The sequence below is a fragment of the Bombyx mandarina genome, chromosome 23 (assembly GCF_030267445.1).
Source record: "Bombyx mandarina strain Sakado chromosome 23, ASM3026744v2".
In the NCBI taxonomy this organism is placed as follows: Eukaryota; Metazoa; Arthropoda; class Insecta; order Lepidoptera; family Bombycidae; genus Bombyx; species Bombyx mandarina.
In genome coordinates this window covers 14183356-14207504 of record NC_143229.1, presented here as the reverse complement: position 1 = coordinate 14207504, position 24149 = coordinate 14183356, and the positions used below count along the sequence as shown (strand labels likewise).

The 24149-nt window shown below is 38.8% G+C and overlaps 1 protein-coding gene across 1 annotated transcript in view; it reads right to left on the bottom strand.

The window, feature by feature from the left end:
- Liprin-alpha (PTPRF interacting protein alpha) overlaps positions 1 to 24149 on the bottom strand; it is a 106278-nt gene that overhangs the window by 12826 nt on the left and 69303 nt on the right. Inside the window, 9 exon segments of the mRNA XM_089737566.1 lie at positions 669 to 838; positions 3177 to 3302; positions 3974 to 4093; positions 4636 to 4803; positions 6337 to 6408; positions 8824 to 8931; positions 9448 to 9522; positions 9872 to 10036; positions 10921 to 11022. Of these exon segments, the coding sequence (XP_089593692.1) occupies positions 669 to 838; positions 3177 to 3302; positions 3974 to 4093; positions 4636 to 4803; positions 6337 to 6408; positions 8824 to 8931; positions 9448 to 9522; positions 9872 to 10036; positions 10921 to 11022 (1106 nt within the window).

The window sequence follows — 24149 nt, the reverse complement described above, 5'->3', positions numbered from 1 at the left end:
AAATGCGCCACCTACCTTGAGATATAAATTCTAAGGTCTCAGTATAGTTACAACGGTTGCCCCACCCTTCAAACCGAAACGCATTACTGCTTCACGGCAGAAACAACAATATAACAAAATAATATACACGTTTTGGGTCACAAAACAATAATATCGTCTTTTCGCATTAAAAGTGTACAATTCAAATAAAAGTGTACAGTCTAAAAATATTTGAAATTGAGTTAATATGCGGATACATTTGGTATCACCAGTATTTTTCTCATAAATACTGTCAAAAGAGCGTAGTTTAGTTTTTTGTTTTTTTTTTGTTTACCATGTTTTGACTACTATTAACAAAATTAATACATAATTTTATCTTACTTTAAAAGACAGATAATGTAACTGGTAAAAAATTAAAAATTAATGTTGCAAAGATGATTAATATTGAAAATATCACATGTTTTAGTACTTTAAAACATTATCCTGTAAAATTAGTAAGTTTTGAGATTTCTTCTTCTTTGTTCTTATTCGTACACTATTGACAGAGTGGCCGTGGTCATGCATCAGTTGGATCCTGCGATACCGATGCTTTTTTGAGAGTATACAGTTTTAATGCGAGAAGACGTATGTAGTATATTTATTTTGATGTACTCCTGGCTGTGTGCGGTGAGGGGTGCGGGGCGCGGTACCTGTCGTTGGACTCGGAGAGCAGCTTGTCGACCGTAGCAGACAGCCTGGTGTTGTGCTCCTCGTTCATGCGGAGGCGCTGGTTGAGCCGCACCAGCTCCGCGTTCTTCTCCTCGACGCTGGCCTCCAGCCGCTGGATCCTGTCCTCGGCCGAGCCGTGGCGCTCCTGCGCCTGCGAGGGAAGTTTCTTTAAATTATTTCGTAAGCTGTACTTGCCATTCCGAATTCGTGATTTGTTTGTATTGTTAGCGAATCTATGAGAGTTTATTGACTCGGGCAGCGTCCAGATCCGCAGGGTTCTCATTTGCTCGTTCAGCGTCAACGAAAGCCGACCCGCAAAACTAAAGCAAATAAAGTTCTCCATGGCTACGAGAAAACTTAGCCATTTGTCGGCGCCAATATAAGTATAGGCAGGCAGCGGCTTGACTCTGCCTCTGGCACTGCTGACGTCCATGGGCGACGGTAACCGCTCACCATGAGGTGGGCCATATGCTCGTATGCCTACACGAGCAATAAAAAAAGCATCATGGCACAAGAAGAAATATCGGCATTTGACAAACCCGGCACATCAGGACGTCCCTTGGTTACGTGAGGTAGCGGTACATTTTGGAACTTATAGAGCTAGTCTTACTGAAAGAAGCAACTTCGCTAGTTTCTAGAAACTAACGTATTGATTTTTTTTATTGCTTAAATAGGTGGACGAGCTCACAGCCCACCTGGTGTTAACTGGTCACTGGAGCCCATAGACATCTACAACGTAAATGCGCCACCAACCTTGAGATATAAGTTCTAAGGTCTCAGTATAGTTACAACGGCTGCACTACCCTTCAAACCGAAACGCATTACTGCTTCACGGCAGAAATAGGCAGGGTGGTGGTACCTACCCGTGCAGACTCACAAGAGTGTCCTACCACCAGTAAAAAATTTACCATTTGCCGAGTCCCGGCTGTACGAGCGCACGACTCGCCTTATCGATTTAGTTTTGTCAAATCAAAACTAAATCGATAAGGCGAGTCGTGCGCTGTGACAGAGCTGTGAATACGTTCTTTCACTGTAATTTAGAACTACAACAAAACAAATTCTACTTACAATTTAAAAACCCATATAAAATTATTTCCTCAATTAGTTTGGACATTTCACAAATCACGCAAGATCGTCCGACCCAATTTAGGACTACTTTATGTTATGGGTACCAGAGACTGACATTGATACGTTTAAATATATAAATAATAAATATCCAGACAGAAATGAGCAGACAAACCTGTTCGTAATACGAATGTTTGTCCGATGTGGGAGGGAATCGAACCCACCACCCACGGCGCAATAGTCAGGGTCTCTGTTTACTGCGCTATTGAGTCAGTCTAAACTATCTACTGTACCGGCACGCTATGATGGCCATTTTGACGTTTGTCCAATCATGAAGTGTCGTATTAATTAGTAATTACATTTGAAGAAGCAAATTGCTGTTCGTTATTGTCAATGGTGACGTGCAGTTGATCATATAATTTATCGAATAAATTAGGGTCCCCCGACCTCACGACCCCACGTTGTGTCTGCGGGCCCCGCTGCTAACAGCAGACGAGTCGCGAGACCGTCCACTCATCGAGACCAAGTTTATTTCACTCAAATGCTCAATACACTTGTTGAGGTTTCAGATATACTCAATACTTCATCAGTTGTTACAAAATGCCGGTATTGAGAATGAGAATACTCATGTTTTTAATACGTTTTTGTTAGCTTCATACGTATGTTAGTATGTAACAGAATCTTTGAACATGATTTTGACCCCTTCAAAACGTCGGATTAATTCGAATTTTGGCATATTAAGGACTGATGACAATTCAATATTTTAAACAGCTTGATCCGCTATCCTTACTAGGATAATCAGGATTAGCGATTTTTTGTTTTCCTGAGAACCGGAGTGTCTGCGTCAAGACCAAAAAAGGAAACTACTCTCTACTAGGCGCGCCGATCACCTATTTCTCGGATAAGTTTTGAAAAATTGGAAAAAGCATTTGTAAATATTGAAATACAAATAAAAATGAAAAATAAATAATTGTTTAAAAAAACAAAAAAAACGCTTTTATAGAAAATCCAACTATAAAATAGAAAATAAATTTTAATAAATTTAATTTAAAAATAGTGTAAAAAAAATGATTTTATTGTAAAAAAGCGTGGGGTGCTTTTCAGGATATTATCAAAATAACCCTTCTACTCATTTCTGTTCATCAAATATTTATAACTATTGATAGCAAGCACCCCACGGTTTTTTTTACAATAAAGCATATTCTCTTACACTATTTTTAATTGAAATTTTTGTAAAATTTATTTTCTATTTTTTTAGTTGTCTTTTCTATAAAAGCGTATTTTTTTTTTAGTTTTTTTAAACTATTATTTATTCTGTGACAAAACAAGGAGCTTTCGTATAAGTAGAAATTTCTATAACGGAACCCTTGAACCGCCTCCACAGGACGGCTCGAAGGTCAAGGGCAGCAGAGGTCACGACAAACCTGGCTCAGGGCTTCCATTCTGGCTTTGAGCTGCTCTTCCATTTCTGGCAGCGAGGACATCTGGGCGAGCTTCTGGGTCGACAACTCCAGTTTCTCCTCGATGGCGGCTATCTTCTCCTCCTGGAGCTGTGGACGGTAGGGACCCGTGAGCGCGGTTCAAGTGAGGCACTACATGTCTGCTGTTACTGGTTATGCGGGAGATGTTTGTCACATATGATACGACTTTCTCTTGTGGAAGTTACTCACCACATTGCCTCCCGACGTTTTCAGTGTCGGGTAAAACATTGTGAGTGATGACTTTTATAAATACGAAAAATCCAATCGCGGTGACGAAAATCAAATTATAATTATCCGACAGCCAACCTGTTTAGTACAATCTATACTAATATATAAATCTACAGTGGTTTTTACGGATGTTCCATTATAACTTCTGAACCATGCATCCGATTGACTTGAAACTTGGTATCCATGTAGAAAATACATGTACTTAATGGATAGGCTCATATTTATATGAGTGTTGGACTCCCTACATCAGTTGCGGGGGCGTTAATGATGAGAATCTTTGTGGAGGTGAGAAATAATAATGTTAATTTTAAATGGCCAGCGAAGCGGACGGATACAGCTAGTTTCTAATAAAAATGCCACTCTCAAATATCCAAGTAATATATCCTAGTAATAAATCCAAGTAATAAATCCAAGTAATAAATCCAAGTTCCTAATATAAAAGTAATCTCTAGTTCACTCTCCTTAACCTCAACAACATTATAGCTCATCAAGACGATTTCATCTCCAAGTACCTTAAGCTGCGCTTGTTTGTGCTGCAGCTCTTGCTCCAGCTTTTCGTTGAGGTCGTGCAGTGAGGTCGACTCGCGTTGGGCGTTAAGGTACCTCTTCTCTAAAGTTGTTATTCGCTCCTCCTGGATAGAGCGTTCCACAAGTTAAAGCATTAAATAGGCAAGGAGGCATCAAAATTATCCTTTTTTTTTGACTATAAAATCACTTGTTTACATTTCTGTAGTTGCTACGTATGAACAGTGTGTTTTTTAACGTTCTCGATAGCGTAAAAGTTAACTAAAGTTTGTTACGGAATTACGACGTTTGCCGCTAGGGGCGCTGTTCCAACTCCATACAAATTTGACTTAACTTTTACGCTATCGAGAACGTTAAAAAACTCGCACTAAGCACACAGTTCCTGGAGTACTTGTTTTTTTTTATTGCTTAGATAGGTAGACGAGCTCACAGCCCACCTGGTGTTAAGTGGTTACAGGAGCCCATAGACATCTACAACGTAAATGCGCCACCCACTTCTAAGGTCTCAGTATAGTTACAACGGCTGCCCTACCCTTCAAACCGAAACGCATTACTGCTTCAGGGCAGAAATAGGCAGGGCGGTGGTACCTACGCGCTCGGAGTCACAGGAGGTCCTACCACCAGTAAGAAGGTTTCACATCAAGGTTACCTGGTCCTCTTTCTGGGCGACGTTCTCGCGCAGGTCGCGCTGCAGCTTCACGCACTCCTCCTGTTTCTTGACGAGCTCCTTCTCCCCTTTGGACAGTCTCTCCTCGAGCTCAGACACTTTGTTGTTCAGCTCCGCGACGCGACGCTGCCACGAACTGAGTTCGGCGGACTGGAACATTACGGAAGTTGACAGATGAACTAATATGAAAAATTAATTTATATCGAAAAAAAAAACCATTGATCTGAAAATGTTATTAACATTTTATTTGGCACAAATACCCGGTGATTAGTTTGTAAAAAAATTATCAAGAAAATCTTTTTAAACAAAACAAGTTCACGATTGTATCCCATCTTGAAGTGAATTTAATTTAATTACATAAATCATTAGTCCATATAATTTCCATTCATTATCTTAAAAAATCTCGCCTGGTTGTTAATGAACCAGATTTTCTTTGGAAGCCACAGTGAACGCGGTCGAGATAACTGCTGCAATACTCGAATAATACAGTTTTTTTTTGTATAAATTGGATAATGGATAGACAGTCTATGGTTGTTTTTTTGTTACTTTAAATGTGAGTGTTAGTATGTGAGTTGAGAGTTGTGAAGCGGTTACTACTGTTATGCTTACAAAGCGCTAAGTTTAGATCTAGTCTAAGGGAACGTGAACATTTTATTTTATATACGAACACCCACAGAATTGCAGTAAAAAATGCGTGTCTTCAATTTGAAACGCAAGCCATTAACGACTACAACTAACCGACCAGTGTGTTTAGTGCGAGTTTTTTAACGTTCTCGATAGCGTAAAAGTTACCTGAAATTTGTATGCAACTGGAACAGCGCCCCTAGCGGCAAACATAGGCAAACGCTCCAACTCCATACAAATTATTTCCATAAAAATTGACTTAACTTTTACGCTATCGAGAACGTTAAAAAACTCGCACTAAGCACACATGATTTCGTCGAAATTTAATGAATAGAACAGTTTAACTATAGAATTTGGGAACTATTTATATAATATTCTTCATTAAACATCCGAAACCATTGAATAATTAGCTAAAAGCAGTTAGCAACTAACGATTTATATCCCGCTATAAAATGGCGTTCGCTAGATGACATTACAGAATGTCAAAATAAAAGTTTGACGGTTAAATGTTGATGATCACAATTTTGGATTATATACGTTTGCATAATCGAAGCAGCGATATTTAATAACATTTCATAAGACGGCGACAGGATGTTAGCAGCTCGAAATTATTGTTAATGGCTTAGTTACGTATCTTGATAGCGAACGTAATCTCGATGGACAAAGAACATACTTCTAGAAAAAAAAACTGTTATGGAACATATTGGTAATTTAAGTAGTGTTGTGATAAAGAGTTTATCTTTAAAGAAACTATTTGAACACTAACAGAAAAAAAAAAACATCATTTTTTTCAACAGATTTAAAATCATTTATACATTAGATGTTATCTACAAAGTCATTATTGAGTTTTACTATTTAAAATGGCCATATAGCAAAACTTCATTATATTGAAGTTAATCTTAAGTCATAAGTCGCCGAGCTCCAAGCTCTATTGTAACCAGGGCAGATGATATAACTTATTTAATTCATAGTCATAGAGATCGCTATCGCGACACGTAACCGAGGCAAGTTAGATACAGTATAAGTTACACATTCTCAGCTTGCTTGTGTCAGTCTAACCTGTTTGGCGACCGTGTTTTGTAGATCAGTGATTTTCCGGCAGCTTTCCGTTTCGCCGTTCACTGTTTGTTCCTGCGTCGACCATCAAATGATTCAGAGATAGTTTAATATAGATTCTTTTTTTTTGGTTTTACTCAATCATATCATTGTAGTCATATTGTGTCTGTCTTTGTAGTAGATTTTGATTAAATTAAATCTATAGCCAATTAAAATAAGCGTAATTGAGTAAAATCCATCACAATAATATAGAACATACCATCATTTGGAGACAAGAATATTCTAAGTCAAATAAGGTTAATCATTCAATACTTGTGATTTGGAGCACATTGCTTTGCGCCCCCCCCCCCCGGTGATCATTTGATCTCAAGGCGATCTCAGCCGACCTCCTCGAAATGAGCATCTTAACATTTTTACGGTCTCAAATGACGGAACATCCTTTATCTCTAGCTAACACCGATCACTATACATCTAAATGTGCGCTTTAAAATTACGATTAAAAAAGCTCTGCCTATTTTAATATTTAAAAAGGTGTTTTATTTGACAACAGATTATCGTTTTTTTTTTGTTTAGTATCTTTCGGCGAGCTTTAATGTTTACAAGAAAACAGTTATACCGTAATTTTTTTTATAAGAAAAAGTCGATTAAGTGATGTTTAAATGTCTACGACATTTGAACATCATATCGAGGGGTGCAAGATTACTTAAATTAAGCGACATTCCGTTTACTGTGGAATATTTATTTTTGTAATTAAAGGTGCGTTTTATTTATTAAAACTAGCTGATCCGGCAGACTTCATAGTGCCTCAATCAATAAATAAAAGACCTAGTTTTGTATAATATAAAATAAACTTAAAACAAACAAAAGGAATCCGTCCGACGGGGGACACTTCAAAGGAAAAACAAAATTGTTATTTTCATTTAATTCCGAGCATTTTCATATTTATCTACCTTTTAAACCTTCTCTGGACTTCCACAAATAATTCAAGACCAAAATTAGCCAAATCGGTCCAGCCGTTCTCGAGTTTTAGCGAGACTAACGAACAGCAATTCATTTATATATATATATAGATAGATAGATAGATAGATTAGCATCAACAGTTAAGTGTTTACTCCATTCAAATAAGATTTTTTTTTGTTAATTTTTTTTTTTCACAAATTTAAATTTTAAAAGGCTCTCCTGTAAAGTTGCAAAAATGTCGCTTAAACTAAATAGCCTTTCAACCCCTCGATAAATTCTTCGGTGATTATGGATATACTCGTTCGAAGACCGGCCAAACACCAGTGACAACTAAATATGTCAAGGACTCAATAGGAGCATCTGATAAGCCAACCCGACGATAATAAGTTGTCAAAGTACAAACTTCAAGAAACTACATTCATTTTAAAACGCACATATACACTTGTAACACATTAAAAGCAGTTTGTGTCGTCCATGTCACTAACATTGTCCACATTACTGTCAGTCTGTAACTATCATTAACAAAAGTTCCGATACGCGTTACAATAAAGGAGAACATAGTGAAACGTTCCCCGTATCGAGCCTGTTACCTCTTGAACGAGACCCACGAAACGATAGGGATCAAGATGGTAATAATCAACAACAAATATTATATTACGTTTGTATAGTTCGAACAGTGTGCTTAGTGCGAGTTTTTTTTAGCTTCTCGATCGCGTAAAAGTTCGCGTCCCTAGCGGAAAACGAAGGGAAGCTGTTCCAGCTCCATACAAATGTGAGTTAACTTTTACGTCATCGAGAACGTTAACGTACTCGCACTTGGCAAAGTGATAACACAACAGACGCGTTACAAGTGTTGTTCAATTCAAATTATTTACATTTACCTTTCGTTAGTGTTTACTGTTACTGTTTCGAACAAGTGTAATACGTAATTTAGATCGAATGATTATTTTATAAAACGTTTTCTAACGCATTCTATGATGCTATCAGATTAATTTATCACACAAATAGTGTATCGTAGTGTAGGTATAGCTTAGCACATTTCCCCCTCAGCCGATCTGTGCTCGACGGCCAACAGAAGGATATTACACTGAACATCAATAAAATAGAATGTAACTAATAGAAAAGCATTTAATCTCTCAGTTTAATTCGTGATAACGACATTGTCACTGAATTTTTTTTAGTACTTTAACGAAGCTGCTTTAAAAAATACATACATTACAATATATTTAAGCACAATATTACTGTATAATTGATTCGAAATCATTAATTTGTTTATTTATTTTTATTGCCCTTGTAGGCAGACGAGACGAGCATACGGCCCACCTGATGGTGAGTGGCTATCGTCGCCCATGGACTTCAGCAATACCAGGGGCATAGCCAAGCCGCTGCCTACCGCTCATGTTCCTCAAGCTAATCTTATTGTTGCGTGATTTCGTTACATTATACAACGGAATTCCTCGTGACAACTGATCTGTCAGCGTCTGAGCCGCGGTAGACCCCGGCGCTCGTTTTGCCCGCGGGCACTCTCACCTTAGTCTGCGGCTGCTCGCCATTCTGGTCGGGGGAGCCGGTCGGCGCGGTCCCGTTCTCCTTCGGCTTCTCGCTGTCCTGTGCACTCGATGACTTGTACTGCTGCAACTATTGAGGGCGCGACACAAGACAGAACTCTGTACTATTTTTTGTTTTAATCGTGGCATTTTAATAAACGCTCTCTTTTAAGAGTGCATTTTTCATTCAATCCTCGCTATTCCTTTGGAACTTCTAAGTATGAGAAGAGATACTGGTTCGTTCTGTTTTCCGACTGTCCCGTCATATAACAGGAAAGAAGAAACTTAGTTGGTAAGTTCCTCGCTGTTGCAGCATCATAATTGGAGAGACCTAAGTACATGTCACACTGCGTGATGTGCTGCTTCGAAGTGCTAGAACATCGCGTCGGAAGTCGGGGGGACGGGATTCAGTTTCAGAAACAACAGCGCTCCGGCGGTACTAAAGCAGGCGGTTGAGTATACATATATTTGCCGTATAGGCAGACGATCATAAGGCCCACCTGATGGTGAGTGGTTACCATCGCTCATGGACATTAGCAACGCCAGGGGCAAAGCCAAGCCGCTGCCTATAGTTAAGTACTATAATAAATACCGTTTAATATCTTACTTCTTCTTTGGTTAAAGCCAATTCTTCCTCTAAGGCTGTATTCCTCTCTAACGCGACGCGTAGTCGTTCTCGAACCTGGAATTTTTATAAATCATCCATTCAGCCACCAGCCTCCATTCATTATTTTAAATAAGGTACGAGCCAAACACGCATTTGCTGAAAGTGAAGTTGCATACAAAAAACGGAGATATACTCCATCTGCTAATCGAATTACTTCTGTTATCATTGCGAATGTACTCCTACATTGTGCTCAATACAGTTTGGTACTTGCACGAGTCTTAGTGTGTTCAGCTGAACAAATAAATATCGTTTTCCATTTTAAGATTATCTCATCGTTTCGGCTTTTAACGCGGTATCCTTACGAACGAAATGGAACCTATGGGATACGGATTCAGTTATAAATTGAATTGATAAGAAATCTAACCTTTTCGTCCAAAGCTTTGTGATGTTCGAATAAGCTCTTGAGAGCTTTGAGCACCTCCACCTCTGACGAGACCCCGGACTGTGCCGCCGCCTGCCTCTTCACCACCGTCATGCGCAACGAGCGCTCGTGCCGCGACACCAGACATTCTAGATGCTCTAGCAGTAACTGGAAATAACAATGATACGATACTAATCAGTTTGATGGACTTTTTTAACGCTGTAGTTGGCTAGATGCGCGGAAATGCTATTAATGTATAGTAATCTACATAATGTAAGTACATATGAGGCCGTCAGCGCAAAAGTGGCTTAAACTTACCCTAGTTAGTATAGAGGCAATTAGGTTTGAATTTTCATCAATTTGAATTTGAATAGGCAAAAAAACAATACAAAAATATTGTTTTGCAAAAATAATGTTTACAAAGCTATCTGTTATCTATGGGCGAAACTATGGATAGGCCGTTTTTGCATCAAAATTTATTATATTTTAAATAAATTCCAATATACATATAAGCTTGAATATAAAAAAAATTGTGGGTTAGGCCACTTTTGCGCCGATGGCCTCATATATAAGAATGTTTCTAATGTATGTTGTAATGGTAGTAACGCTAAATGTAGGGGACGCGGAGCATTCAATATAGCGAACTTTGGCGCGATTTGTCGCCAGCATTGGATATGGTGATGAGGTGGTCAGTCGAGACTGCCTAAATATAAATCAACGCAAATGATGTCCTTTGAGTCTTTTGATCGGAGTCTCTCAATCTCGGATTGGATTCTCTAGCCCTCAAATCGAAGTTTATGATCACTTTTGTTGCTCGATTAAGGAGGTACCTAATCGACAATTGTGACAATGAATGTTCGCAACTTGTATTTGTGCAAGCTTATCTTGAATGACACAACGCGATTCAGTTATCTGTCAAATATCCAATGTTCTAGATAGCTACCGCTACAAACCTTGTCCACGTAGAATGTAAAATTCGGAAGTTTACGAAAATTGTAATGAATAACGTGAAATTCACGAAAAAGTCTATTTATTCGCTAGTCCGTACTCACCCTGGTATTGTTTCTCTCCGCTTTGAGCTCGGAGATCTCTTCTTCCCTCTCTAGGAGCTGTTCTCGCGCTTGATTCAACTCCTTCGTGAGGGCCGCGAACTCCTGGTGACAACAGAACAAAGAAGTTAGAATGTTTAGCATAGTATATGGAAAGCAGCCATATCAGGACTACGGCCAGTTCATTGCCAACTCAAAATATATATTTTCTATTTATTGCACCTTAATACCATAACTTTGTCAGTCTAAAGATTACCTCGACCGATATATCAAGATTATTGGTATCTTAATAATTTAGACAACATTGTCATGAAGGTATTTTGTGATTAAAATCGCATTTTATGGTTAAATCTCCACTTTTTCTTTTCATTTACAACTTGCGACAAAGCAACTAGCATGTTTGTTGTCAGTGCCTACGGATACTGCAAAGGCGACTGATTATTGTCAACGAACAACTTATTCATATAAGAAGTTTTAATCATATCTAGGAATCGGCACAATGCAGACAAAACTTATTGGCTTAAATACAGTTTCGATGCACAGAGCTGGAGCTGTCAGCAAAGTTGGCACCGGAAGAGGTCAGCGCATTGCCGCAAAATGAAACAACGAAATCTGCTCACATTTTGTCATGCGTGAAATGCGGGTCCGAAAAATCATAACAAAACAAAATCATTATTAAATTATCAGTAACGAGACTCGGATAACATTGAAAATGCACGCATTGCTTTTTGAGAGGCCTTCGTAATGATGTAGATTTCGATTTGAAACCCGATAATTATCTCAAGGTGGGTGGCGGCATTTATGTTGTAGATTTTTTTTTATCTTTTTTTATTGCCTTTGTAGACAAATGAGCATGGCCCACATGATGGTAAGTAAAGCAGTAATGCGTTTCGGTTTGTGGGGCAGCCGTTGTAACTATACTGAGACCTTATAACTTTATATCTCAAGGTGGGTGGTGAATTTACGTTGTAGAAGTCTATGGGCTCCGGCAACCACTTAACACCAGGTCGGCCGTGAGCTCGTCCAAACATCTAAGCAATAAAAAAAACCAAATACATTTAAGAGCACAATGTGTATACATATTTATGTATCTATTAATAAGTTGCAAATGTATTATTTCAGCCTTTGTGAGCGTAACTTGATTTATGATCAAGCGGAGGTACTCTCACTATTGGAAGTTTAACTTAAACTTCAACATTAGCAATGTCTAGACGGCGTTAAGCGAGATAAAAAATCAATAAGTCAGCCTTAAATCCGAACCGCATTATGAATATCCTCCTCAAGCTTTGAAAGTTGTTAAAGCGTTTCTCTAAAAGCGTCTGCGTTAAGAGGTTAAAGCATTATGAAAATCTCTTTTCAAAGGATTATTCTCTAGGTTTTGTGACGTCTGTTCAGAGTTCTGCATTCTGATTCACAGCCTTCCGTATCCGCTTTAAGGTTCTACGTTAAATGGTCACTTTGAAGTATATTCTGCAAAGGTTTTTATTTGTATTTTAATCTATTTGTGACTTAGTCAATAACAGCCCCGGTACAGTTCTGCGAATGTGCCAGGAAGTGATCCTATACCTCAAAAATGTACTTTAGGTTGCTCTTTTTTATGAGATGTTGCTAAGAAATACAGAAGATAAATATAGTTTGAACGAATGTGTTTCATTGTTCATCATTGGAAGTCGTCGTGGCCTAACGGATAAGACCTCCGATGCATTCGTGCTGAGCGATGCACCGGTGTTCGAATCTCAGGCGGGTACCAATTTTTCTAATGAAATACGTACTCAACAAATGTTCACGATTGACTTCCACGGTGAAGGAATAACATCGTGTAATAAAAATCAAACCCGCAAAATTATAATTTGCGTAATTACTGGTGGTAGGACCTCTGGTGAGTCCGCGCGGGGGGTACCACCGCCCTGCCTATTTCTGCCGTGAAGCAGTAATGCGTTTCGGTTTGAAGGGTGGGGTAGCCGTTGTAACTAAAACATGAGACCTTAGAACTTATATCTGAAGGTGGGTGGCGCATTTACGTTGTAGATGTCTATGGGCTCCAGTAACCACTTAACACCAGGTGGTCTGTGAGCTCGTCCACTCATATAAGCAATAAAAAAAAAAAAACAAAAAAAATCCTACGACTATGCTATTGAAGCATTAAAGTTATGTTAAAACTTAGAAACAAATACCGTACCTATTAGCTGAAACAAGTCCTGAGAACTAAGCGATCAGATCGTTTGTATATTGATGTGCGTTCGGATTGAAGTTTGGAAAGTTAGGACAGTTATTATACAATACAGTTTGGACTTGAATCTCTTATACTGCATGCCGACATGTTGGTGAGCACTAAGCTCCCAGCATTTTGTATGCAAACAGTTTGCAATTAATATAATGACAATCAAAACGGGAGATTGTACTGTATAGCTAGTTATAATAATATCTAAGGATCGCGAAAATCGCGTTTGTATCGCCTCTCTTATTGCACTAACAGGGTTCCGTCTTCATGGAAGACTGCCCACGTTCACCCTATCCCCAAGAAGGGTGACCGGTCGGACCCATCGAGCTATAGGCCTATCGCGATAACTTCCTTGCTTTCCAAGGTGATGGAGCGAATAATTAATATACAACTCCTGAAGTATCTAGAGGATCGCCAGCTGATCAGTGACCGACAGTACGGTTTTCGTCACGGTCGCTCAGCTGGCGATCTTCTTGTATACCTTACTCACAGGTGCCGCAATTCCAAGGAGTATCCCTGCAACCTTCCGAGAGTATTGGGATACTTGGGGTCGACATTTCGAGCGATATCCAGTTTCGGAGTCATTTGGAAGGCAAAGCCAAGTTGGCGTCCAAAATGCTGGGAGTCCTCAACAGAGCGAAGCGGTACTTCACGCCTGGACAAAGGCTTTTGCTTTATAAAGCACAAGTCCGGCCTCGCGTGGAGTACTGCTCGCATCTCTGGGCCGGGGCTCCCAAATACCAGCTTCTTCCATTTGACTCCATACAGAGAAGGGCCGTTCGGATTGTCGATAATCCCGGTCTCACGGATCGTTTGGAACCTCTGGGTCTGCGGAGGGACTTCGGTTCCCTCTGTATTTTGTACCGTATGTTCCATGGGGAGTGCTCTGAGGAATTGTTCGAGATGATACCGGCATCTCGTTTTTACCATCGCACCGCCCGCCACCGGAGTAGAGTTCATCCATACTACCTGGAGCCACTGCGGTCATCCACAGTGCGTTTCCAGAGGTCTTTTTTGCCACGTACCATCCGGCTATGGAATGAGCTCCCCTCCACGGTGTTTCCCGAGCGCTATGACATGTCCTTCTTCAAACGAGGCTTGTGGAGAGTATTAAGCGGTAGGCAGCGGCTTGGTTCTGCCCCTGGCATTGCTGAAGTCCATGGGCGACGGTAACCACTCACCATCAGGTGGGCCATACGCTCGTCTGCCTACAAGGGCAATAAAAAAAAAAAAAAATCGAAGATAATGAATGTTATGGTTTGTTCAGCAGGCGGCTACATACTACATACACACGTCGCTATAAACAGAACAATGGGTATGCAACAGCAGCCTTCTCAACCTAATAATATTCCTTTTATGTATTGCATATTGTGTTCATATCAATATCGCTAACAATTTTTCTAGCTTTAATAACCTCGGATTCACTTTTATTTTATTTTATTTTTATTGCGTAGATGGGTGGACGAGCTCACAGCCCACCTGGTGTTAAGTGGTTACTGGAGTCCATAGACATCTAAAACGTAAATGCGCCACCCACCTTGAGATATAAGTTCCAAGGTCTAGTTACAAGTAGTCAAGTATAGTTACAACGGCTGCCCCACCCTTCAAACCGAAACGCATTACTGCTTCACGGCAGAAATAGGCAGGGTGGTGGTACCTACTCGCGCGGGCTCACAAGAGGTCCTACCACCAATAATTACGAAAATTATAATTTTGTGGATTTCATTTTAATTACACGAAGTTATTCCTTCACCATGGAAGTCAATCGTGAGCATTTGTTGAAAACGTATTTCATTAGAAAAATTGGTACTGATTAACCGATTATCGTGTATACTTACAAGTCTGTCTGGGATTGTACTACCCACCTGCACATGACAGGCAATATGTTTACAGGGTGGGATAGTCGTTATTTTAATTTAGGGCAGCGGAATTAGCATTATGGTGTCTGCGGACTACCGTCCATTACCGGGAGGACGTATATTCATTCGCCCGCCTACAAATAAAAATAACAGGGTGGCAACGTAAACTGATACCCGATATCTGTTATTGTCCTAATTCCATTTGAGTTTATTGGTCAGGTTTTGAATCGAGCGGGTAAATTGCACCCCATCCTTACGACTAGGGATGGGTAAACAATGGGTTTACTTGGATAATACAATTTTTTACAAAAATGAAAATCGACTTCAACAAATTAAAAAAGCTACTGGTCATTTTGATAATATAGGACATGTCATTGTGGTCTATTCGGTGGTGCAGAAGCATTGACTTTCAAATAAAAATCATCAAAATTGGTTCAACCAGAAAAAAAAATCTAAGGTAAATCTACTCCTCGCGTCGTTTCCTCACTGCTGAGGGTCGTGACCATTATATGTCGACAGGATTTTGCATGAAATGTCCCGCCAGCGCCTCCAATCAATCCACAAACACACATAAAAATCAATGGACACTAATGTTATGAAGAATATCAAAGTTTTCCTTCACCTAACAAGTAGTTTATGAACCTATGCCATTTAACATATTTATTTACAACACACCTGCGAGTATAAAACATAGAAATAGTCGCTTCCATCGGTCAAGACCACTTAAAACTTGGTAGTAGCTTTAAAATATATCTGCAACATTGTTAACGATACGTCTCATCTATATATTAATACGTGAAGCTAAAACTTTGTATCCCTTTTTACGAAAATTGCGCGGACGGAGGAGTATGAAATTTTCCACACTTATAGAGAATATAGAGAAGGAGTGCACAATGCTAATATTTTTTTTAAATAATGCATAAAAGATACATTAAATCAACAAAGAAAACATTACACACACTACATACCATGTATTTGACGCACACACGCATGCATACTATTTATTGTCAAACTTTTATTCTTGACGTCTGTTGTCAAATTGAGAATAGATTAAATATTGTATGTCTTTGTTAATATTTTTTATAATGTAGTCTTGGCGAAATTTGTGATTATAGAAGTATAAAATACAATCATAATAGTGTAAAAACTTACAATTCCAATTAATTATAGTCGTATTTCGACTACTGCGGGACCTCTAGTAATACTAATAAGCCTTTCGATATATTAATTACCCTATCGCCAGCCCTGCCACGCGGCGGGGCGCCGAGCCGAGAGGGGGTGCGGTATCGACAATTCTCTCGACTGTGTTGTTGTATCGTCCCTTTGTTAGGCAATAAAATGTATGATCGTTTCCGCGGTACAACGCGCACTTCCGTTTCATATGTAACATAATTAATACGACACATTTCTCAGGACACACTTGTATCAGAACGGGTAGACAGCGGCTTGGCTCCTCCCCTGACATTGCTGACGTCCATGGGCGACGGTCGCCACTCACCATCAGGTGGGCTGTATGCTGGTCTATCTACAAGAGCAATAAAAGTCCATTATCTAGACTCAAGGTTTAGTTGATATATAAACCGTGCGTGGTCTTAGCTTTCTTCCAATATAGAAAAGAGCAGTTGTATTAATTTTAAATTCAATTTGCTGAAGTCCATAGACATAAGGTTGATTGCGCACCTTGATATATGAAGTGTAAGTCCCACCAGAATAAGACGTTTAGATTAGAACGCACAAGTGCTTCATGGTGTGAGCTATCAATTTGCTCTACTACGAACGAAACTATAGTGAACATAGGAAAAGGGTAAGACACAGTTAATTAATGTGACTATCAATGTTACTATTGATGAGATAAAGTATACTATATATAATATAGTAATATACTAACAGCAACTAGAGGTTACAGAACTCGCCTACCTGTTCTCTTTAAAATTAATAGGATATATCGTTATCAATATAGGATATTGTTAAGTTTTACCGGTGATGGATAGTAATTATTATGTCTTATTTACGGGGTTCAGTAACAATTAAACTAAGACAAAAAAAAACGTGACAACATATACTATACGTATTGTATCTGTATTGCCAGGACATAAGCGGAAGGCTGCATGATATTGATCTCGCTAGCGGGAAGCAGCTCTGACCTAGTAAAATTAAATGAGGTTGAATAAAATACAATATTTTATAATAAAAAAATACAACATCAACAAAATAAAATAAAATAAGGATATCATTAATGTAGTCGAGGCCAATCAGATGTAAATTATTAAGGATAGCTAAACTTGAAGGGTACCTCGGTAAACAAATTCGTGCACTATTTAATACCAAAAAAAATCTTCATCGACTGAAAGTGCACAAATGTTAACAGGAGAAACGATACGTTTAGGTATAGGAGATATATAAAAAAATATTATTACTTAAATGGGTGGACGAGCTCTCAGCCCACCTGATGTTAAGTAGTCACTGGAGCCCATAGACATCTACAACGTAAAAGCGCCACCCACCTTGAGATATAAGTTCTAAGGTCTCAGTATAGTTACAACGGCTGCCCCAGCCTTCAAACCGAAACGCATTGCTGCTTCACGGCAGAATAGGCAGGGTGGTGGTACCTACCCGTGCGGACTCACCTGAGGTCCTACCACCAGTTTGTCACATAAGTTTTTTTTTTATTTTTTTTATTGCCTTTGTAGGCAGACATAAGTCATATTATACATATGCATACAATATTAGTTTCGTACAATTTAGATTGATCCTGATGATCAGGCAGTATCTAAGGGAACATTTATTTCATGTAGTAATTTCACAATAAAATAATTTTTTCTTACACTATTTTCAATTCAAATTTATTAAAATTTATTTTCTGTTTTTTAGTTGAATTTCAGTTTATCAATCTTTTTTTTTTAAATATTGAATTGTCACCTGTCCTTAATAAGTATGCCAAATTTCGAGTTAATCCGACGTTTTGAAGGGGGGTCAAAATCATGTTCAAAGATACCGTTACATACATACTAACATACATACGTCTGAAGCTAATAAAAGCGTATTAAAAATGAACTCTCATTCAGTAAACTCAATACATCGTTAAAGAGTTTCTCGTAAAACTATCGTATAATTAATTACATTTCCAAGAGGGAACACATCGCGGCGCTGTGTTACAAGACCAACGCTGTGTAAACACGGTTTGCTTGTATTAATAATGAGCTTGCTTGTATTGGATCATTTCAATTAGCACGGAAGGCGGTCACGATTCCAATCAATTTCCTGTCGGTCGTTCGTGTGGTAGCACTGTGTTTGAGATCAGTGTTGCCAGTGTTGCGAGAGAAATGTGTTAACGCGATAGATGTATGCAATGGGAAACATTGAATCATAGTTTTTTTTTTGTATTGTCCGGTAATCGTAGGCATAATTAAAACTACTTTTACGGTTTATCTCGTTTTTTGTTGGTGTGAAAGTCAAAAGTAAAAGTAAAGTGATATTTTTTAAAGAAAAATAGACGTTTGTTAATATAGCATTGTAATACCGAAGAAGGATACCTTAGTGGTTTGTGATCACGAAAACTGTACAATATTAGATACGTTGAAAATTATATAAAGATAATAAAAAACACGAGATTACACTAAATTACAACATGATTTTATGTACAAAAAAAACCACAAATACATTATTATGCTCGCTAATTTGTCGTTTAGTGTTGTTGAAATTCACTTGACAGAGTACAATAAGTAGAAACTAATGTTTGTTCTATTATGTCTTCCTGAGCCATTCATCTGATTGTGATGAAACTTGGTACAGTTCTTGTAGGCACTGTAAGGAAGCTTTCTGGCATACTACCATCAAAGTACGACATTTGGCGCGTAGATTCAAGAAATCAATATCTGTATATAATAAGCGACACTTAGATTTCATTTCACTTGTAATATCAAGCCATATGATTTTACAATTAAATTAAATAGTCTTTTTTTAATTACTCTTGTAGGTGGGCATACGGCCCACCTGATAGTGAGTGGTTACCGTCGTCCATGGACGTCAGCAATGCCAGGGACAGAGCCAAATCGCTGCATATCGTTAATTTGTTATACTTTAGTTTGGAAATTAAACTACTAGCTTACTATTATTATGCTATGCTTCGGATTCCAATCCAATTATTCTGGATCCGATTCTACACTTTCGCGGCCCGAATAATTGCATTAGTATTCGGTCAGACAGTTTCTACAGCTACAGCACGAATTCGGTAACAACTAAAAGCTTAGTCTGTTGTGAGCACTACTAATCTGTCTCCGGTCACCGTCCTCGTCAAACCCGTCGCTTGTGACGAAGGGCTCGACGAGCGAATTAACCCATAGATACAGCCTACTGAGTTTCTCGTCGGATCTTCTCAGTGGGTTGCGTTTTAGATCCGGTGGTAGATTCTGCGAAGCACTGCTCTTGCTAGGGATAGTGTTAGCAACACTCCGGTTTGAGTCTCGTGAGCTCACCTACACACGTTAGGGCGAAGCTGAAAATTAAATAGCCTCTCAAGGCTATCAGCATAGGTGGGAAAAGAAAAAAAAAACTACTAATCGGATAGAATCGAAATCGTTAGTGTCGGATAGTGTAAATTACAAAACTACGAATGCATAGGTCAAGTTCTAAAAGTGCAATAGTTTCGTCTAAAGCTTAGGAAAACATAAAAAAAAAACCGAATTTTATTAAGAAAATACAAATATCGTTTCCGTGTTCGATCCTTTCCATCACGACCGCTACGATTCCGCAGTTTTTACGAGCGAGTCACGTAAACTGGGGAAACAAGTGAAATAATAAAAGACAGTTTTTCGATGTCGCGACCGCTACGCACCGGAAAATATCCTACGTCCGTATTCTGTGTTGTGTGTAGGCCTTCAATTACAATATAGGGTGTGTATTGGAATCAAAAATGACAACGGTAATGTTAATAAAGGAATAACGCTTGCCAATTTATATTTTACACTCACACATTTTGCGTTGTACATGTACCATTACTAAAGACACAAAAATGATTACTGGTGTTTGTAGGACCTTTTGTGAGTCCGCGCGGGTAGGTACAACCGCCCTGCCTATGGCTGCCGTGAAGCAGTAATGCGTTTCGGTTTGAAGGGTGGGGCACCCGTTGTAACTATACCTTGAGACCTTAGAACTTATATCTCAAGGTGGGTGGCGCATTTGTGTTGAAGATGTATATGGGCTCCAATAACTACTTAACACCAGGTGGGATGCGAGCTCGTCCACCAACCCATCTAAGCAATGAAAAAAAAAGATGAGTCTTGAGGAATGCAGATTCGCGTACTATCGAACTACTCGAATGGCTTTGTTAGACTGTTGCCGAAGCTAGCAGATAACCAAATTTATTTGTCATCGTTCGTCTTGGGGCTGCTGCAACTTCAGCTACAACTTCAACTGATAATATACGCTTTGAAAACAACCATTACGAAGATACAAGATCTTCATCGAAGATGTCATTATAAAAGATTAATGTGGGAAACAAAACTTTTAGAGTGAAAGGGATGAATGTATTGGGTAAGAAAATTATGGAGGAGAAATGGATTATAAGGTGAACAACCATGATGTGTGCTAAAGTAATATATTTTGAAATAAAAAGTAATATAAATAACTTTGTATAGTAGTTGTTCCGCCAACATTTGCTACATTTATTATCCTTCGGTGAAATTTTGTGCGGTTACACAACATTATCCCTTCATTTGCATAGAAAATTCAATTCAATATTTGAAGACGTGCATTGCATAGTCGCTTTTATCGATTAAATACACCGGACGTTCCACTGATTAGGCCACGAACGTGTCAAGACAGCTCACATCTGCCCCAGGATCGACCAAATGCTTAGTCGCATGACTACACCAAATACTTACGTTGTCCTAGACGGGAGACAAGTTGGGGCTGACGCCATGTCATTCCATGCATTCCTTGTATATGCGTGACTACAGAGCGTTTCTACTAAAGAATCCTGATATTAAATAACCAATCGTAAATTTGAAAACAGAATTTATTTTAAGCTATTGCATAGATTTTATAGCGGGCCTTGAGCGCGGCGACCGAATCATGAAATTCCATAACGAAAAAAACCTTACACCCCTCACTCCGCCTACCATGTAGCTCGCGTTCAACACATTTACACGTTGCGCTTGTGTTGTGTTTGTGATGGTCTTGTTTTATTCTTTTTTTAATATTAAATTATCATTGTTTAGTTATAATTGAATAAGTTTATAAAAAATGCTATGCAATAGCTTTACCGCGGCAGTTCCCGAGTGCCACACGTTTTTTTATTTTTTTATTACAAGGAGGACCGACGCCCCCATCGAACAAAATAAAGTAACAAAAAGTAGAAATTGTAGAAAGAAATAGGAGAAATAGAAAATAAAGTAGTACTAGAGGAGTTACGTTACATAATAAATACAAAACATATATCTAGAAGGCCATCGTTCCGGGAAACGAAACGACACAGGATATATGAAATTTGTGACTTACTTACTATGTGACATATTTTGTACAGCAAGTAATGTATAACATTATTCGCTTTAAGATTGTCGGTTTACGTTTCACTTATTAAAATGACAAGTATTGCTTTTTTTATTGAATTTGAAGGTAGACGATCACACGATTCGCCTTTTGGTAGTGGTCGCCATTGCTCATGACCAATAAATAGCCAGGCCACTGACTACAATCTGTACTGAGTTTCTGGTTCTGCTAAAAACACCGCTTGTTCGACTTCGAGAACGGCACATTAACTACTGGGAGTGCTCTTATGAATTGTTCGAGATGATTCGATCATCTCGTTTTTACAATCGCACTGCCACCGGAGTCTACGCGACCTGACTCTGTTGATGATGTCTTCTTCTTTTTCTTCTTATCAGCCCACAGACGTCCACTAATGGACATAGGCCTCCCCCACCCTCACCACAAAGACCGGTCCTAATGAACATTAACTCATCCCGATGCACATTTAGAGATCTTTTTTGCTACGTACCCTCTGGCTTTGGAATGAGCTCCCCATTACGGTGATACCCGAGCGCTATGCGAGACGATAGTATTTAACAATAGGCTTCGGCTTGACTCTGCCCTTCGCATTGCTGACGTCTGTGAGCGATGGAAACCATTCAGGTAGATTGTAGCTCATCCATCCACTCGTAATGGTAATAAAAAAAAAACGGTGCATATTAATGAAGTGAAACTTCTTTTTCGATGTGTAGTATTATGCTTTTCTTTATTATTCTGTATACCTGTAGAAGCGCCGTGTGTACTCGACACGTGCACACGGCTCCGTTCTTGCGCGTGCACGGCGTGCCCAGCAACGCGCACGCGCCACCGCGTTGCATCTCGCGCGATCATCGCTCGGCGCGACGACACCCCCCTACACCATCGCTTCGGTAACGAAACACCACCACCTTCTTCCACCACGCGCACTTTTGTTTTTCTTACTCACAGTATTAACACTTCGTCATTCTTCACATGATTCTTCACACAAGGCTTAGTAGCCTTCGGGTTATAAATTTAATAAAATCTCGGGTATGAGAGCCGACTATGTCGTGTATGAATATTTGAGTTTGTAAGTGATTGTTAAATTAAAACATAGTTTATTTATTATATGGCCAATAAATATTGCTAATCGCGACAAAAGATGATTAATAAGTAATTTACAGCCATTTTTGGTAACGTGGATGTGAAGAAACACCAATGTTTCCTATTAAAGCATCAAATGACATTGCTAGGTCCATTTAAAGTTATTTCTGTTCTGGATTACGGTCAACATCCCTGACCGAGTTCGCAGCCTGGAATAAGTCAACGGTATCCGAATCTAATTTTACAAATGCAGCAGCCAGTGAGAATAGAATTACATTAGTGATTCATTGATCGATTCCACATCCGGAGTCATTATCGAAAATTGTTCATAGTACTTCTTACAGCGGTAGAAACTGTCACTCATCGCTTACTCGTATTTTAAGATCGAAATTCCAATTATCAGCATTAGAATACCAAGAAACCTGACCCTCCGAAACCGTGACCCTCAAAGTTCATGTCTGAAGTGCTGACGGCATTTTATAATCCCGCACGAGTGGGTTTCACCATTGTGATATTGCGAAGCAAACATGTGTTCAAATATAAACAGCCACAGAACAACATTTGCACAAATACAATTGAGGATTCAGACTTATGCTTCGGTTGGGTAGCGCTGCGATGTAGTCTTAGATATGTACATACATAACAATATCGAGGGGTGAAAAGTTATTTGGTATAAGCGCCATTTTTGTAACTTCACAGGAGAGGCATTTAAAGTTTAAAATTTTGAAAATATATCACTGATGGTAGGACCTCTTGTGCGTCGGAGTCACACTCACGAGTAGGTACCATCACCGTGCCTATTTCTGCCGTGAAGCAGTAATGCGTTTCGGTTTGAAAGGCGGGACAGCCGTTGTAACTACACTAGACCTTAGAGCTTATATCTCAAGGTGGGTGGCGTATTTACGTTATAAATGTCTATGGGCTCCAGTAACCAGTTAACACCAGGTGGGCTGTGAGCTCGTCCACCAATCTAAGCAATAGAATTTTTTTTTATCATAACAAACAAAACTTATTCAGCTGTTTGAATGCGGTACACTTAATTGAAGTTCAATTAAAAACATCGAATTGTTGATGCTAATACCAAATGCGACTAGTGAAAAGCTATTTTGTTTAAGCGACATTTCACTATCGTCTTCGGCATGTACTTAGGTATAAACAATTAGTGGGCTGTGAACTCTGTTTGTCTCTTTTATACTAACTAGTATTCGCCCAATGATTCGAAATTCGATCAAAATCAATTCTATCTAAAAAAAAATAACTCATTCTGTGTATAACATTTTGTATTGAGACCTGTTTTCTTGTAATGGCGATGAGAAAACTGTGATTGATAACAGGAAATATTTTCAAATAGACGCCATAATAATAAGAAAATCAGTTGACAAAGAGGTGTTATTTATATTTGTTATTTAAGTGTTTTTTATCTTTGCCTATTCACACTTAGATATTAAAAATTTAAAAATATAAATAATTCTCTACATAAAAATAAATTTACTTAATGCATTCAAGAATTACATTAATATTACGTAATCTGACATTAATATGGTTTCCAGAGTAAGGAAAAT